Source organism: Astyanax mexicanus, chromosome 21 (assembly GCF_023375975.1).
Source record: "Astyanax mexicanus isolate ESR-SI-001 chromosome 21, AstMex3_surface, whole genome shotgun sequence".
NCBI lineage: Eukaryota > Metazoa > Chordata > Actinopteri > Characiformes > Acestrorhamphidae > Astyanax > Astyanax mexicanus.
The window spans coordinates 41,279,147-41,297,572 of NC_064428.1; the positions used below are offsets into that span (position 1 = coordinate 41,279,147).

The following is an 18,426-nucleotide window of genomic DNA, read 5'->3' on the forward strand; positions in this document are numbered from 1 at the left end:
TTAGTTCACTGTTACTTGTTGCTTGAATGCAAGTTGAATGTTAGTGGAACATTAGCTAAACATTAGCTGAATGCTACCGTCAAGCTATGTTCACCTAACATCCAAATAAGCTGAATGCGAGATAAACATTAGCTGAATGTTAGGTTACAGTTGGCTGAACATTAGCACTGGAGACCCAGACTTAAGTAAAGGGTACTTTAAAAGTACTCTTTCAAAAAAGTGATTTGAGCAGAAGTTGAAATGTTCTTTAAGCTCCACATTTAAGTGGAAATACTAAATTACTCAACATTACTCAAGTAGTTTATTGTAAAATGTGGTACTGAAGTACTGAAAGTAAAAGTAGAGTACTGTGTTATGTAATTATTTCAGAGTGAAAGGCAGAACCAGAGAGCATTTTAATACTGAAGTACAGTAGTGAAGTAAAAATAATACTCCAGTAGATACAGATACAGCATTTTAGTACTTCTACTTTCTTATTATACAGCTCAGGAGAAAACTAAAGGAAGAGAGCATGATGTTTCTAATGTTTACCCACAATCAGACGAAATACAAAGGTCAACAGCCCTTATAAAGATAGCAGCACATGTCTGCGTTTGGTCATTTAAGGAAGTACAAAAGAATTTAGCACCTAGCATCCATCATTTACTAAATATGTAGCATTTAGGAGGGAGAATAAGCACCATTAAGCATTTACAAACTGGTATTAGCAGGACTTAGAATTGTGCTGGATAAGTAACAACTAGTGATTACAGACATAATTAACAGAATTTAGTAGAATTTAGAAATCAGTATTCAAAAGCATTACCAGAATTTAGTATTCAAAAAATTACCAGGATTCAGTATTTAAATGAATTATCAGAATTCAGTATTCAGAAGAATTACCAGAAGTCAGCGTTCAAAAGAATGATCAGAATTTAGTTCTTGAAAGAAATATTAGAATTTAGTATTTAAAAGTATTACCAGAATTCAGTATTTGAAAGATCGATCAGAATTTAGTATCGAAAAGATTTACTAGAAATCAGTATTCAGAAGAATTACTCAAGTTTTGTATATGAAAGAATTACCAGAAATCAGTATTCAAAAGAATCGTCAGAATTCAGTATTTAAATAAGTCAGAATTCAGCATTTAAATAAGTCAGAATTCAGCATTTAAATAAGTCAGAATTCAGCATTTAAATAAGTCAGAATTCAGTATTTAAAAGAATGACCAGAAATCAGTATTCAAATAAAAACAGTCAGAAATCAGTATTTCAAAGAATTACCAAAAATTTGTATTAAAAATGATCAGAATTTAGTATTCGAAGGAATTGCCAGAATTCAGTTTGGAAAAGAATTATCAGAATTTAGTATTATTAGAATCAGCATTCAAAATAATTACCAGAATTTAGTATTTGAAAGAATTAGCAGAATTTTAATATTTAATACTTTTGGATGGGATGAGCTGAGAATTTGAGAATGAGGTGCAAAATTTAGCAGACTTTTTTCTTTGGACATCAGAGACTTAAAACAACGAATGGACGTAAGTATTGAATGAAGTATTGAATGAAGTACCTCTTAAATCACTGTTTGTAGGTAAATGTAAAGGTGGTGTTTTTTTTGCGTACCTGTCGGAGGAACCACTGGTATCTGGTGAGCCTCTGGGTCCACGGCCCCGTGTGGAACATCAGGTGCAGGTAGGCGATCCCGGCGAAGAGATCCGCCGCCGCCAGGTTCCCCAGCAGGAAGTAGATCGGGTAGTGGAACCTCCGGTTAATGAATATGGCGGTAATGACCAAGATATTGGCCAGGATGATGAAGACGCACACCGTCAGTCCAAGTCCCACCACGATGTAGTCCTGCGTCCTCCATGTGTCCGAGATGTTCTTCCCAGACGACTCGTAGAAGAACTTTACCGTAGCGTTGGTGTAGCAGACTGGCTTGGGTGCCGCTGTGACGCCCATTAGGGACATAACTGAAGGTTTTTAGATCCCAACCAGAGGAAAAGATCTGAGGTGATCAATTTGGGCAGGGATTGGCGTGTTGATTGACACGCTGATGGGGCGGTTCTGGTGAAAATTAAGTTCAATAAACTAATTGGCTTGTTTGAGGCATCGGGGTTTGATTCATGTGGTTCTTCTTCAACAAACCGACGGAATAAACTTCCAGTCTCCTCAAGATCGAGACTCTTCTGACCTGAGAAAAATCAAATAAGCAAACATCAGAATCAGAACCATAAAACACGAATATTTCAAGATTCTCTGTAGAATTGAGTGTTGGAATTTGAAGAGTTTATAAAATAATGGAAAATCTGAACTAATACGGTTTTCTATAGGGACTATTTTGTGTCTTAACACCCTACATATCACAAATGTATCCCTCCACCATTTTAATGATATACGATATTTAAAGCAAGTTTTACAGCCGAAATCTTCTCAAAACTCTGGTAAAACAGTGCGTCAGGTCTCAGGCAGTGTATTCATTACATTTTATTTTATAATAACTAACTTTCTGTGGAGGTGGGGCTTAGACCTTCAGACCTCCGCTTTCATTCACCACCACTGCACACTATTATGACTGGAGAAGATTATTTAGGACTAAGTGTTTCACAACAAAAACCCGTCTGAATGAGTCCGTTTGTCCTAAACACAGAATTATACAAAAATAAATTCCTATTTGAAGTAAAGTTTGGTGAATTCTACACAGATTTCACAGGGTTTAGAGTTGTATATTGAGAGGAAAGGCCGAGATCTCAAACTGAACACTGCAGAACGTCCTGCATAAAGAGAAGAATCACAAAAACACCAGCTTTATCTTCCACATTCTCCCTGCTTTTCCTGTCCAACACACACTGTACACTGTAACCCAATCTCTACCCAAACACTCCAACTGCCAGAACACAGCGTCCCACAGAGAGAGAGAAAGAGAGAGAGAGAGAGAGAGAGAGAGAGATGGGTAGATCTTCCTCCCTCCAGTATATAATCCAGCATTTTCTGAAGATATCACTGTCTTACTATCTACATTCCATCCCATCTTCAACCACTCGTCCCCGTTCACCCCATCCCAATATTCACCCCACCCTCAATACTCAATCCAAGTCATCCCTCCCATCCATCCATCCATCCATCCATCCATCCATCCACATCCCTAGACATACCAATACTATCCCCAGTACAAGGGCTGCACGATATTGGAAAAAAATTACATTGCAAAACTTCTATTTCAGCGATATATATTGCAATATTAAACAATGCAAGGCATCACCATATCCATTCCAATCTCTATCAATTCCATACTCAATCTCTATCCATACCCTTCCCAATCTCTATCCATTCCATACCCGACTCCATCCATATCCATCCCAATCTCTATCAATTCCATACTCAATCTCTATCCATCCCTCCCAATCTCCATCCATACCCTTCCCAAACTTGATCAATTCTATACCCGACCACATCCATACCAATCCCCACATAGATCTGTATTATTATTATGTATTATCTATCACTGTCCATACCAATACTGTTCCCTATCCACTATCATCTATACCTATAGTATACCCACATTCCTATCCACACCAATCTCAATTTATACTCATCCCCGTCTATATCCATCCCATCACTTACCCATCTCACATCCACCCATCCCACTTCATAAACCCCTAACCCATCCCCTTGTCCCTACTTATCCTATTCCCCATTACTATCTCTATCCACACCATCCCTGCCCACATCCTTCCCTACACAACTTTACAGAGAGAGAGACAGAGAAAGAAAGAGAGAGAGAGAGAGAGAGAGAGAGAGAGAGAGAGAGGCAGGGGCAGGGCTGAACTTTAAACACCAGTTACAAGTTCAAGCATGTTATTATACAAACCAGTGCACCCTCCATCCACCAACCCACCCCTCCACCCTTTCCACTCGTTTTCCTCCCCCTCTTTCTCTCCATCCTTCATTCATGAAATCCTCCTTCACAAACCTCCCTACTCACATTCATCTTTTTTAGCTGTACAATAATAATAACAATGCACTCATACAGTATCAGCGTTTATTCATCACTAATTAACAATCAACAATTTCTATTTATCTACATTTAACAGGTTGCAAATAAAGAAAACATCTTTATCCAATCACAGCTTCCCGGCTGCTCTACATCTCCATAAAACGATCAGTTTACTGATACATGAACATCTAAAATTTCTAATTTAGCCCCTTTATCATGCTTTTGTTCTCAAATCGATAGTCCCTGGCCTTTAACAAAATGAGCCAATCAGCTTCCTGCTTACACTATGAGGGGTTTATTGTCACTTTAGCAAACATTTTGCTGTTTGTGACATACAATTGATTTTACATATATCTAGACAGAGTAAAGTTGTTCAAAGGTTCTAGAACGCGTTTGAGGTTAAGATGCGATAAGAACTTTAAGATCTTCCCTGGTGGATTTTTTATGTTCTTTTCTTGGTAGTAAGATTGTTTAATATGGTTATAGGCGGGACAGTCGATGAGGATGTGTTTCATTGGATGTTGCATGGTTGACAAGATGGTATTTTATCACTCGTTCTTAAGCACCTATGTGTTAGTTTTGAGTGACCTAAGAGGCATCTTTGTAGATTGTCTAATTTGATTTGAGTTGTGCTTGTAGATTGTATGTCTTAACAATGGCTGAATTTCATGTAATTTATTGTTAAGCTCTTCATCCCACTCTTCTTGCCATTTGGATTTGATGAAGAAGAAAAAGTGCACTATGAATGGAGGAGAGACAGTGTACTAATGGGCATGTAAAATAAGGTGTTGGAATGATAATTAGAGTTTAGATTTTAATCCCAGCCTATTGCCTATAAAAGTCTCCATATATGTATATATCTCCATAAACAAGTGCACGAATTCCATAAAAACAGTGCACCCAGTTTCTCCACGCTCATGACCAGTATATGAATCTGAAAATATCTGAAGACGAATGAGTCAGAATGTTCCAGCTCCAGGTTCTTCCTCCATATCCTGAACTCTGGTGAACTGAGGGGAAACCAGTCCCAGACCGGTTGCACCCAGCGCGAGAGAAGGAGGAAGATTCACAAATTCCACTTTATCTACACTCGCCTCAGCAGATAACAGCCGAGCGGCACCGCTAACACTACTGCAGCCTTATAGCACACACAGTACACCACCAACAGCTTCTCAACATGCATTCAGCTGCTGCACTGCCAACGGAATAGGACTCTCTGGAGCAGATAATCCAAAATTAACCTGTTGGCACCATCCTTAATGTCAGGCATGGGCTAGATGGGTATAAAGTATGGGTGGGACAAAGGCCCAACCACAGTTCACCCCTTGGTCCTACCACTTACCACTAGCCCTTGTTTTCAAGTGTAACCCTTTGTCCCCTTGGAACAGAGTTATAAGAGGAAGAGGTGAAATCCTCCCTCTAAGTATTGGGAAACCCTTCATACATCACCACTGATACGTAAATCAGGAGCGCTAAAGTTCAGTAACCTTAAGCTGCTGCTGGTTAACTAGTTAACTTTAGGGCGTATATTATTGTATGTCTTCAGAAAGGGGGAAGATGGTGCAGAAATTAATTATTATTGTCCATTTTCTAATTCATAGCTTTTATTTTATTTTTCCTTTCCACCTTAAATGCTGCAGCCCCTGCCATCTATTGCAACATTTAAGGTGGAACGGGAACATCAATAGACAATACAAGCGATCTTTTTTTTATGCTTTTTATGAAGCATTTTGCCAAAAACATTGAAACTACACATTTGACTATAGTAATGCAGTGCTAATCATCACTTTTAACATGGAAAATATTTACATTTGTGTGTTTCTTACCAGTGATTCTCTTCTCATCCTTATCTTAGCCCTATATCTTCCCCTAACCTACCCTTCCTGCCTAACAAGAATCAGGACAAAGGGGGAAATGAGATTGGACAAAAATATTATGAATAGTATGGCTTGCGATACATTATCAATACATGTGTAAAACATATGTAATTTTAGCAGAATATGGGTTTTAGCTCAATGGCAATAATCAGAATCTATATTTTAACTGGGAGTGGGACTAACAACAGTCAAAACCAATTGCAGTACAGTCAATCTCAGCAGAAGAACCAACCAGAATCAGTGTTTCAGCTCAGGGACAGTGTATTCAAACCAATCAGAATTACTGTTTCTGCTGGGGAAGAAAAAGCATTTTCAAACTCAGCAGTAGAACCAATCAGAATCCGTATTTAAGTTAGGGGTGGGACTAACAACAATCAAAGGCAGAACCAGAATAAGAATCAATATTTCCACTGGGGCCTGAAAGTCAGTTAAATAAAACGAGAGCGAACTGACTCAAAATCTGGGAACAGAAAAAAACGATATAATCGTATGACTCGTAAAGTAATATTCGAAGACGTGAGCAGAAATAAGAGTTAAGGGAAGGGCGTGTGAAGTTCTGATCCGATCTGAAATGGGTTTAAGTTCCTTATTTACAGAATAAAACCTTCAGTCCGCTCTCCTGACTCACGCTCTGGACGTGACCAGTGAACAGTGACAGGATACACCCTGGGGAAATGACATCAGTTCATCCACTTCAGCACCAAGTCACACTCCATTAAGTTCTCCCTGTGTTCTACAGAACTGGAGGAGTTCTGAGAAACCAAACGTAAAGATTTACGTTAAAGGTTACACCCAACAGCAGATTACACCGCAAAGCAATGTATGGTTTTTAAATAAATAATTCAGTGTCAAATGTGATCTTACCGTGACAAACATTTAATTTATGATTCTTTATGAAACAATTCAGTACTGCATAACATCTCCAATTTAAACACATTTTACCTTACGATTCCTTAAGAAATCAGTTAGGTGTAGTGTAAAGATTTTAGTTTTCACCACGGTTCAATTTCTGATTCTTTGGGAACAACTGAGAACAGCAGCATTAGATCTCAGTTTTATGATACTTTAATAAAATGATTCAGCTCAGCATTACATCTCAGAATTCAACATAATTCAAATTATGATTCTTTAGGAATCGAGTGCTGTTTAAAGCTTTCAAAAGGATTCAGTGAATCATCAGGTGTCAGTTCTTATCACAATTCAATTTATGATTCTTTAAGAAATGAAAAAGTGCAGCATTAGAGCTCAATTTATCGTCAAAACTCAATTTATGATTCTTTAAGAAATGAAAAAGTGCAGCATTACAGCTCAATTTATCGTCAAAATTCAATTTATGATTCTTTAATGATTCAGCTCAGCATTATATATTCGATTTCAATTCAATTCAATTTACGATACGAGTGCAGTATTAGGATTTCAGTTTTCACCATTCAGTTTCTGATTCTTTATGAAATGATTCAGTGAATCATCAGGTGTCAGTTTTCAAAACATTTTAATGTATGATTCTTTAGCAAACGATTCAGCTCAGCATTAGCCCCAATTGTTTATCACAATTAAATTTCAGATTCAGTGTAGAATGAGATGGGAATTCAGGTGCAGGTTGTAGTTGAGGTAGTAAAGTGTTGGGTATGGAATATTAAGGAAATGCGAAATTAACCGTTCCTCCTCGGTTTAATCAGGAACGTTAGGAATGATCCTGCAGGTGCTCTGATTTGATCAGCGAATTAACCAGTCAGAGGATTACATAATCCTGATTTAACATCAGCACGGAAACACCCTGACAGCAGAATCTACCTGTACAGGTGTTTACAGATTGGTTTACACAGCCACCTTACCTGCCAGACCCGCCCGAGGACTTCAGAGAGCTAATTACATAACAGTGTACCTGTACCTGCCTGCGGGCTCACCTGTGTCACAATGTTCTCCTCAGCTTCAAAATAAAAAAAGGTCACAAAGTAGGTCAAAAAGTAGGTGTTTCTGATAAACTGACCTATGAGGGGAAGAACAAGGTACAGTAAGTGTTTCTAATAAAGAGCATGAGAACCCGGTGCTAGATAGACCAGGCTGTCAGATCACATGACCTTTAATCTACAGTTTGAAAACCACCAAATGGTGACAGACAGACGGTTCTTTCAGATCTGTGTGAGAAGCGAAACTGCCTGCCAAATGGAGCGTCTTGTGGTTGTTAAGTGAGACAAGTAGCAACCATGCTAAAAAGCCAGACTGCTACTACCAACCCCGGTATCAACATCAAACAACACAACTGTTCTTGAAATAAAAAATGCAACAAAATAACCTAAAATGTCACAGCAAAAAATCTGCCACAAAACTAAAGTGCAGCATATATAGACCGTTTCAATGAGGAAAACAAAAACAAAGCTACTGCGCATGTCTGTTCCTTCTGCGCTTCCGGTGGCGCTATTTTCAAGTATACAGCTGCCAAAATGAGAGCGCATATTTCGCTCCCGAACACAGAACAAACACGCTATAGTCAAACCTCTTTTCCTGATCATTTTGATAAGGATTTAAAAGGGGAAGTTTTTTTCTCTGATTTAAAATGCTTGCCAGAGGTGACCTACCCAGATGTGATTACTACATTGTTGAAACGGAGGCAGTGAAAGCGCACCGCAGTTTGGACGCATATAATTACTTTCTCAGTGGAAAAGTTGGAAATATTTGTTCCTGTAGTAGAGAAGCATCACTATGGTGAGGTTGTAGCAAGTCAAACACTATCCAACACGTACTCTGCATGATTTATAGATAAGAAGGAGGGAGGAGTTCTGAGCGGACGCTGTAACTGCAGGCAGGTTAGCAGTGTGAAAAACAAAAGCAGGCGTGTTTACTATGGAGGACCAAAAATTACATAAGTATAAATAAATACACATATAAATGGATACATATATAAATTAATTAATTTATTCATTTATGTTGAAATTAATAAATATATAAATAAATGCAAATATAAATAAATGAATAAATAAATATATAAATAAATAAATGCACAAATAATTGTAGAGGTAAATAAATACATTTATAAATACATTTCTTATTTATATATTTATTTATTCATTTATATGTGCATTTATTTATGTCAACATTTATTTATTAATTTATTCATTTATTTATTTCAACATTTATTTATTTATTTATTCATTTATTTATTTCAACATTTATTTATACTCGTCATTTTTGGTCCTCCATAGTTTACTTGTTTAAAGAACAATTTGACCTGATTTTCAATTTTTGTGGTGAAGTTTGCATTCATGTTAAATTAAAAAGTTACGTCCACTGTTTTAAACGCTGTTTACCGCTACGGAAGTGTTCTAGGAACAGCTACGTCACTTCCTACGCTCATGAATATTCCTCTGAAATGGTCTATATTGCATGCATTTAAACTACAAACTAACAAAAGTAAATACTAAAATTAAATAGCTAAATCATTTTTAAATAGAGTGTTTTCAAGAATAGAGAAATAACCCATGTAAGCAGTTGTGTGAATGGGAAACCTGGACTGAAAACCATATCATCTTCATCAATGAAACTATGATTGATTATGGAGGTCTCGTGGTGATCGCTTCAATCTTGTTTTGATGTGGACTGAAAAGTTCACACCGTAAACTGCTGGTGTGATTGGTGATTTGAGGACAGTCGGTCACCCCTTTTTTTCAGCAGGATAATGTTCACCCACACACAGCAAGGGTTTCCCAGGAACACAGTCTCCACCAGATTACAGCACTTCCTCGTCCTGCAGATCTCCAGATTTATCACCAATCCAGCATTTATGGAGCAGCTGGGACTCAGCTTCAGCTTCAACCTACGAGTGTAGAGCTACAGGATCTACAGGCCCAGCTGTAGCAACACCTGTGGATAAATGTATTGCAGGATTCATACAGAACCAGTAGAACCTTCCTACCCAAACGTCTCAATCTCATCTTACATCCAGTATACGGGAACCAACAGGTACTAGAGCCTCCTCAGCTCCCGTAAAAGCCCACCCCTGCAGAACATGTAGCAACGAAGAACAGGAAAACCTCATGAAGCACCCTGACCTACATCGAGTGGAGGCAAAACAGCTAAACCACCTCCGGCGCTAAACTCCGCCAAGAAGAACATCAGCAGCTGCGGTTTCCCTTTCAACATCAGGTTTAAACATGTCAAGAAGTGTTAGAACAGAGAGCGATAACCTGCTCTGATTTCTGTGCAGTGGTGGTGGGTGGAAGCTGCCGTCAGTCACATGACTGAACACAAATATTTAATAATAACCAATATTTTATCTACTGTGCAAACCTACCGGTTTTCTGAGTTTATATGGAATCATAATGATGGTTAAACAATGTTAAATCCAAACTAACCGCACAAGTCAAATCTGATCACCTCACAAATGCTAAACTGAAAACTGAATCATCACTTTCCACTCTCATCACTACTGCTAATCTGACCTCAAACACACCCACATCTTTCCGTGCCATCAATAGAGGACAGATACACTCACATCCTCACATCCTCACTCACATCCTGTATCCACCTGCCACACAACATGCCACTCTGCTCACAGTCTACACTATGCCATCACTACAGCACCTTACATACCATCACCCCTAACACTGCTAACACAACAGGTATCCGGTATCCCAACCTCTTGCCAAATCTCATCCTAACCCAAATCTAAACACCTCGCCAATCCAAACACCTAGCCTATTTATGTTATGGTTGATGAACAACTATCCTTTAAACAGCATGTTGCTGCAGTTGCTCAGTCTTGCCACTTTGCGCTTTACAACATCAGAAAAAATTGACCATTTCGAATGCAACAGGCCGCCCAACTCTTGGTGCAAGGAGTGGTCAAGGAGTGGTTACACCTCAACCACTGCAATGCAAACGGGCCTTCCGGCCTGTACTGTAAAACCCTCGCCAAATGCAATCCCCTCGCCAAATGCAATCCCCTCGCCAAATGCAATCCCCTCGCCAAATCCAATCCCCTCGCCAAATCCAATCCCCTCGCCAAACCCCATTCCCTCTTAATATCCCATTTAATCGCCAAATCTGATCGCCTAATAACCCACCCCCTCGCCAAACCCCATCCCTTCTCCATATCCCAACCCCTCGCAATATTCCACATCCTAACCCAAATCCAAACACTTAGTGAAACCAAACACCTTACCAAATCCAATTAAAGGTTGCTAAGAACCTGGTTGTTATGGTTGATGAACATTGATCCTTTAAACACTATGTTGCCTCGGTTGCTCAGTCTTGTCACTTTGCGATTTACAACATCAGAAAAATGTAACTGTTTCTAATGCAACAGGCCACCCAACTCCTTGTGCAAGCACTGGTCATCTCACACCTCAACCAAATCCAATCCCCTCGCCAAATCCAATCCCCTCGCCAAATCCAAACACTTTCCCAATCCGAACGCCTCACCAAATCCAATCCCCTCGCCAAATCCAATCCCCTCGCCAAATACCCACCCTCTCGCAATATCACGCCCCTTTTTAAATCCCATCCCCTTGTCAACATCCCATCCCCACGCAATATCCCATTACCTCGCTAAAAACATACCCCCTCGCTAAAAATCTAATCCCCTCGCTAAAAATCCAATCCCCTCGCTAAAAATCCAATCCCCTCACTAAAAATCCAATCCCCTCGCTAAAAATCCAATCCCCTCGCTAAAAATCCAATCCCCTCGCCAAATCCAATCCCCTCGCCAAATCCAATCCCCTCGCTAAAAATCCAATCCCCTCACCAAATCCAATCCCCTCACCAAATCCAATCCCCTCACCAAATCCAATCCCCTTGTAATAGCCTATCGCCTCGCAAAGTTTGCTATTGTTGCTGCTCATCTATCCGTTAAACACCATGTTGCCTCAGTTGCTCAGTCTTGCCACTTTGCGCTTTACAACATCAGACAAATACAACTGTTTTAAACGCAACAGGCCACTCAACTCTTGGTACAAGCAGTGGTCATCTCACACCTCAACTACTGCAATGCAATGCTAACGTTACACTACAGATGATCCAGAACGCAGGAGTAGCACATCCGGTCTTATTTTATTTTATTTTTAATCAGATGTTAATAATCCAGATTTATATTACCGCTTTACTTTCTTAATCCAAATTTAAAGCTCTGCTTTACTTTTTAATAATTCTAATTTGAATCCCTTTTTTAAAACCAGATTTGATTTCCTTCCTTACTTTCTTAATAATTCAGATCCTTGTTTTTGTCTAACCCAGACTTGAATTAAATCAGCCAGTCTCTATTAATAATTTTACTTTAAATGTCTTAGTAACTCCCCCAATTCAGATTTTTATTTTGTCCATGCATTAATCTATAATTAATCCAGATTAGTATTTCTGCCAACTCTTTAATAGGACTATAGCGCTATATCATATCGTACGCAGTAATTTTGCCATAATTTACATAAAAAAACTTAATAAAGTGATATTGCGATATTCTTGAAAGCAGTGCTTGTTTTGTATTTGTTTCTCTACTTACTGTATTTACTTTTAATCTTATTTTTTGCAGTTTTTATGCATTAAATATGATGCAATTTATGCTGTCACAGTTTTCTTGTTTCACACAAAATCAGACTCTTGGTTACTGTTGTTTACAAAACAGACAAACATATATTCTTTGAATCAATGAAAACATACAAAATTCAATGTGATATTAGTATATTGTTATCGCAAAAATATCCTGAAGTATTGTGATATTTGGTCCTGACCTGATATTTACAGTTTAATCATTCAGATTATTCAGATCTGTGTTAAAATCAGACCTGGGCTAATCTACAGTGGTGAGAACGTGATGGTAATACTGTGAAATAAACACCTGCAGATCAGATAAGCAGATACACACACCTGAGATTTATAGCAGTGTGTGAGGACTGCAGGTACACACTTCTGACCTGCAGTGTAGGTTCATATTTTATCAAATGACTTAAATAAATAATAACTGTAATAATAATTTGCTATTCCAGGTCTTAAAAGGTGATTTAGAATTAGTTCCATAATTTTGTTTTGTTTTGTTTGCAGAATATTCAGTGCATCTACAGCTCTGGAAAAAATGACGAGACCACTTCAGTTTCTCTGATTTTGCTATTTATAGGTTTATGTTTGAGTAAAATTAACGTTTTTGTTTTATCTATAAACTACAGACTACATTTCCAAATTCCAAATAAAAATATTCTCATTTAGAGCATTTATTTACAGAAAATGAGAACTAACTGAAATAACAAAAAAGATGCAGAGCTTTCAGACCTCAAATAATGCAAAGAAAACAAGTTCATATTCATAAAGTTTTAAGAGTTCAGAAATCAATATTTGGTGGAATAACCCTGGTGTTTTTTAATTACAGTTTTTTTCATGCATCTTGGCATTATGTTCTCCTCCACCAGTCTTACACACTGCTTTTAGATAACTTTATGCGTCTTACTCCTAGTGCAAAAATTCAAGCAGTTCAGTTTGGTGGTTTGATGGTTTGTGATCATCCATATTCCCCTTGATTATATTCCAGAGGTTTTCAATTTGGTAAAATCAGAAATTGAAGAAATTTGTCATTTTTAAGCACTCTCTTATTTTTTCCAGAGCTGTATTTAAATAATTGTATGCTTATATATAGTATTTTCTAGAGATACACCAAATATTTGGATAAACTCTAAAAATTATTAGGCTGTTTTTTGGCTGAATATGGGAAAAGCTGTTTCAGACATATATTTTCATTTTGCTGCAAAAAACTGGGTCTATATTATATGAATATTATATCCTAACATAACTTTACAAGAACTTTAAAAGTACTATTGCATTTCCAATACAAAGTCTAGCCAAAAAAATGGCAAAGAGACGAGCTACTGATTCACATTTACTGAGGGAAGCGAGTTTACATTGTTCTGGATTCTAATCCGGATTCTTGTTGCGTCACTCTGCACTGCTGAGGAATTCCAAGGAGCAAAAACAAACACTTAAAGAGTTATAAAAAGGGAATTAACTACTTTATGCCCATTCTAAGCCACAAAACGCAGCCTTTATCACATAAAAACACTTTAAAACACTGTAAATAATCTATTAATGAGTCTAACGAGTCTAATGAGTAAAGATTCGGCCCAAGGTGAACCGAGTCACCTCCTAAAACCAGCAGCCAGAACTCACTAATCCGCATTAAATCACCCCAAAATCACCCGAATCACTCCGCTCCCCGCGGAATCCGCGCTCTTACCCCGGCTCCGGTTCTCCCCCGCTCACTCCATGCCCGTCCGGACCGGTACCGGCTCGGTTCGACTGTATAAATCCTCGTAACTTCTCTCTACGCGCGGCGGATTCACCTGAGACTGAGGAAGCGCAGCCTCGCTCTGGGCGCGGCAGCCGCGCTTTCATTTCCCACCCGTTCTCAGGCAGGTCCCGCCCACCCCGCAACCTGATTGGCCGCTTCTTCAGGCTCTCAGTCTGTAGCAGCTTGCTGATTGGACGGTGAGCACCTGTTCAGTAAATCGTAAATCATAAACAATAAACTTTTGTATTTTGTATTTTTCTATTTTAATTACTTTTAATTAATTGAGTAAACTAAAGCTTTTGTGTAGAAATAATGAGTTTACAAATTTACAGAACTTTACATATACAATCAAATTATAATCAAATAAAAAAAGAATCTGTTTACTTACCACACTTTACCACTCTATTAGTAATTCGATTGTGTAGAAAAAAACACGCAAATAAATAAAAAAAGATAAAATATAAATATAAAATAAAACGAATAATGCACAAAGTTTTCACTTTTTCTTTACATCTGTTTTGAATTGTTTAGATAGTATTTTAATTAATGTTATTAATAATTCTTATAGAATTTTATTATTTTGTATTAAAAAATCCAGCGAACTATATTTATTGTCATAATATTAATCATCAATCAATAACCAAATAAAGTAAACAAAGCTTTCACTTTTTATTTACATCTTTACATCTGGCAAGTATGTTCTTGCCAGATGTAATATAAACTATTTTCTGTGGTTATTAAGATTAAAGCTTTTATCAGAATTCGGCGGCCTGTCCAGGGTGTATCCTGCCTTCCGCCCGATGCTGGCTGGGATAGGCTCCAGCACCCCCCCGCGACCCTTGATGGATAAAGCGGTTGATAATGACTTGACTTGACTTGACTTGACTTTTATCAGAATTCATTACTTTTTCAATAAAACACTGTGAAGTTTTATTCTAACTTGAAAAAAAGGGAAAACTTGCTGTATTAAACTCATTTAAATTTTCTGTGTGATTTTCTCTTATCTCCACTGTTTACCTGAGCTCCAGCTTCTGTTAGCTCACTGAATAGGAACTTACCTTTCCAGCCAATCACAGTGCAGCACCTGGGAGAATCTTAGCCAATCAAGGCGCAGCAGGGCGGGTTTATCCGGAGAACAGGTGGAAATTTAAAAAGGGCGCGATGTTTATTACATTGCTCTGTGCAACCTGGCCACGCCTATAGCAGAACCCGATTGGTGGGTTGAAGGTGATTGTCAGCCCAGGTGAGATTTGAATACCTGCGAGATGATTTCAACTCTCTCTCTCTCTCTCTCTCTCTCTCTCTCTCTCTCTCTCTCTCTCTCTCTCTCTCTCTCTCTCTCTCTCTCTCTCTCACTCACTCACTCACTCACTCACTCACTCACTCACACTCCTACACTCTCACACTAACAGTTTTGGCAATAACACAATGTTTTGAATGTAGAGTGTGGGTGTAAGAGTGTGTGTGGGTGTAAGAGTGTGTGTGTGTCTGTGAGAAAGAAAGAGAGAAGCTGGTGGTGGTTAGTGGTGGTAATTGTGCAACGCCTGGTTGTGTGTGGGGGAGCACGTGGGGGTGGGGGTGTCTGAGTATGTGTGAGCAGTGTGTGTGTAAGTGCGTATATGTACTGTGTGTGTTGTACTGTGAGAGAGTGTATGTAATGTAATGTGATCTGTTATGTGTATTACAATAAATAAACAGGAATACAGTTAAATTACAGAATAAACATATTTGTTTGTGTGTGAGCAGTGTATGGGGTGGAGTTTGTATGGTTGTGTGTGTGGAGTGTGTTGTGTATGTGTAAGCAGTGTGTGTGGGAGGAAGGGCAGCATGGGGTGTATGTGTGAGCAGTGTGTGTATGGTGTGTGTGTAGGAGTCATGTGGATTTGCTCACTGTAATCTGGTACAGATTCTTTTCATAGATTTTTTGTTTTATTTTCTTAAAAAAATATAATAAAATATAAACATAAATACACCTATAGACAAACAATAATTCCCCCTGGACGCATGGAGTTCTGTCTCAGGTAGATATGTTGATAATTACAAGTGTGGTCTGATTAGACACTGGGTTTTACCACAAGAGTGCGTAAAAGTGCACAATGAAAGGTACTTAGAGGATAATCATGGGAAGTGCATCTCCTGGTGAGAAATCATTATCTGCCTCTACAACACACTCAAATACATTTTGTTCAGTTGACTGACTTTGAGAGGGGGGGCATTGTTGGACTGAGAGAAGTGGGATGGTTATTTTGATGAATTGGCTCCAATGTAGACCGTTAGCCAACTGTTAGCCAAGCACCATCGCTTTCATTTGCAGTGATCCATGTACAAGAAACCTGGTCTGCTCCAGACTGAAACCGTATTGTCTTTAGCGTCAAATCCAGGTCCTGTTTGGTATCTATTAGCGGTCAGGTTTAAGTATTGAGTCTCAAAGTGAGCTTTTCTACCCTGGATTTTAACTGGACTGAAGAGTTCACACTGTAAACTGCTGGTGTGATTAATGATCTGAGGAGCATCTCATACAGTGACAGTCGGTCACTCCTTGTAGTAACAGGAGGAACATTACTAACAGTGATCTCAGTGATCTGTGCAGAACATCCTGCAGATACATGTGTTGCTGCCTCTCATTCAGAACTTTCATCTAATAGCAGCAGCATTTTTCAGCAGGATAATGTTCATCCACACACAGCAAGGGTTTCCCAGGAACACAGTCTCCACCAGATTACAGCACTTCCTCGTCCTGCAGATCTCCAGATTTATCACCAATCCAGCATTTATGGTTGCAGTGTTATTCGTAACAGTGGTGACGTTTGTGTCAGCAGCTTTAGAGGATGGGCGGAGTCAGTCGGTGGATTTCACAAAGCAGGATTTCTCAGATTACTACAATGTAAACCTAGATTGTCCAATCAGAGGTGGGCTGAGGGTCAGAATTTCTGAAACCCCACTGATTATAACACTTAAATAAACTCATTTCCTTTTCTTTACTGTTTGTTCTATCTGTCCTCTACTGTCTAGATCTGTCCTGTCTGTCCTTTCATGTCCCGTCTCTTCTATACTGTTTGGTCCTGTCTGGTCAGTTCTATATGATCTAAGTTGTCCCATTTTTTTGTCCTTTCCTGACTTCTTGTTTTAATGTTTCCTATTTTGTCCCGTTTTGTCTGTACTGTTTGTCTTGTCTGTCTTTTCCTGTCCTGTCTGTCTCTTTCTGTCTTATTTAACTTTTTGTCCTGGCTTTCTTTTTCTGTATTGTTTACATTTCCTGTCCTGTCTGTCTTGTCTTTCCTTTCCTATCATGCCTGTTATTTCCTGTTACTGTTTGGTCCTGTCCAGGCAGTTCTATCCCATCTATGTTGTCCCATATTCTGTCTTGTTTTAAGGTTTCCTGTCCTGTTCCTGATTCATATTTTCTGTACTTTTTCTTCCTTTCCTGCCTTGTATGTCCTTTCGTGTCCTGTTAGTGTTGTTTTCCTTTTCCTGTCCTGTCAAGTTCACTTTATACAGCTGTAGTGTGGTGGTGTGATCAGCAGCATGTTAGCCAATAGATCTTCTACAGTAGCAATAGTTCTAAAGTTTACAGTAGAAGAAAATCAGCTAACATCAGTGATGAAAAACTGTAAAAACAAACAAATGAATGTTAATATTCAGTGTAAATGTTAATGGAAACCAGTGGCAGGAATCATCTGATCCCTGGTTTCAGTTCCCTTCAGCACCCTGGCAGCTGAGATTTGCATCTTCTGCAAACAGGATGAATTTGACTGTCATACATTTGGCCCCACCCTTACAGGTTTCAACAACTAACCCTATTTTAATTGGCTAATAAGGCAAAGTTGATGATCAAGCTGTAGTTTATCCTGCTTTTCTGGACACTGCTGTAAGGATTTGATTGTATTCAGCCTCAAGAAGCCTTAGTGAAGTTAGGATGTTGGACAGTCTTTGGCTTTATAACTCTCTAACCCAAGCCTGATATTAGATAGTATGGTGCCAATAGACACTCATTTTTGTTTATCTAGTCATATTCTATTGGCAGTAATTCTCTACTACAGGGAATAGACAAGATGCATGTGTGTATTTGCACATCTGTGTCAGCAATGGGTGCAACCTACTGTAAAGTAGCTGAAAAATGCAATTCATTACCAGACATGTCAGCATTTTGATTTACCTCAGTAAATTATAATACAATCTACTTTTTTTTTACCGTATATATACATTAAATATAAATAAATAACATGTTTATGTTTGAAAATGAAACAATGAAATTTTCCAGATTGGATAATAATAAAATGTATTAATATATTTAATGTGCCATTACCT

The 18,426-nt window shown here is 38.4% G+C and overlaps 1 protein-coding gene across 2 annotated transcripts in view; it reads right to left on the reverse strand.

The window, feature by feature from the left end:
* lpar2b (lysophosphatidic acid receptor 2b) overlaps positions 1 to 14,195 on the reverse strand; it is a 27,827-nt gene extending 13,632 nt beyond the window's left edge. For both annotated transcript variants that reach the window (XM_022674450.2, XM_022674451.2), the window contains exons 1-2: positions 14,065 to 14,195; positions 1,605 to 2,172 (exon numbers count right to left, since the gene is read on the reverse strand). In XM_022674450.2, the coding sequence (XP_022530171.2) occupies positions 1,605 to 1,949 (345 nt within the window). In that variant the 5' untranslated portion in view covers positions 1,950 to 2,172; positions 14,065 to 14,195. The remainder of the gene's footprint in view (positions 1 to 1,604; positions 2,173 to 14,064) is intronic.
* Positions 14,196 to 18,426: the final 4,231 nt, after the last annotated feature.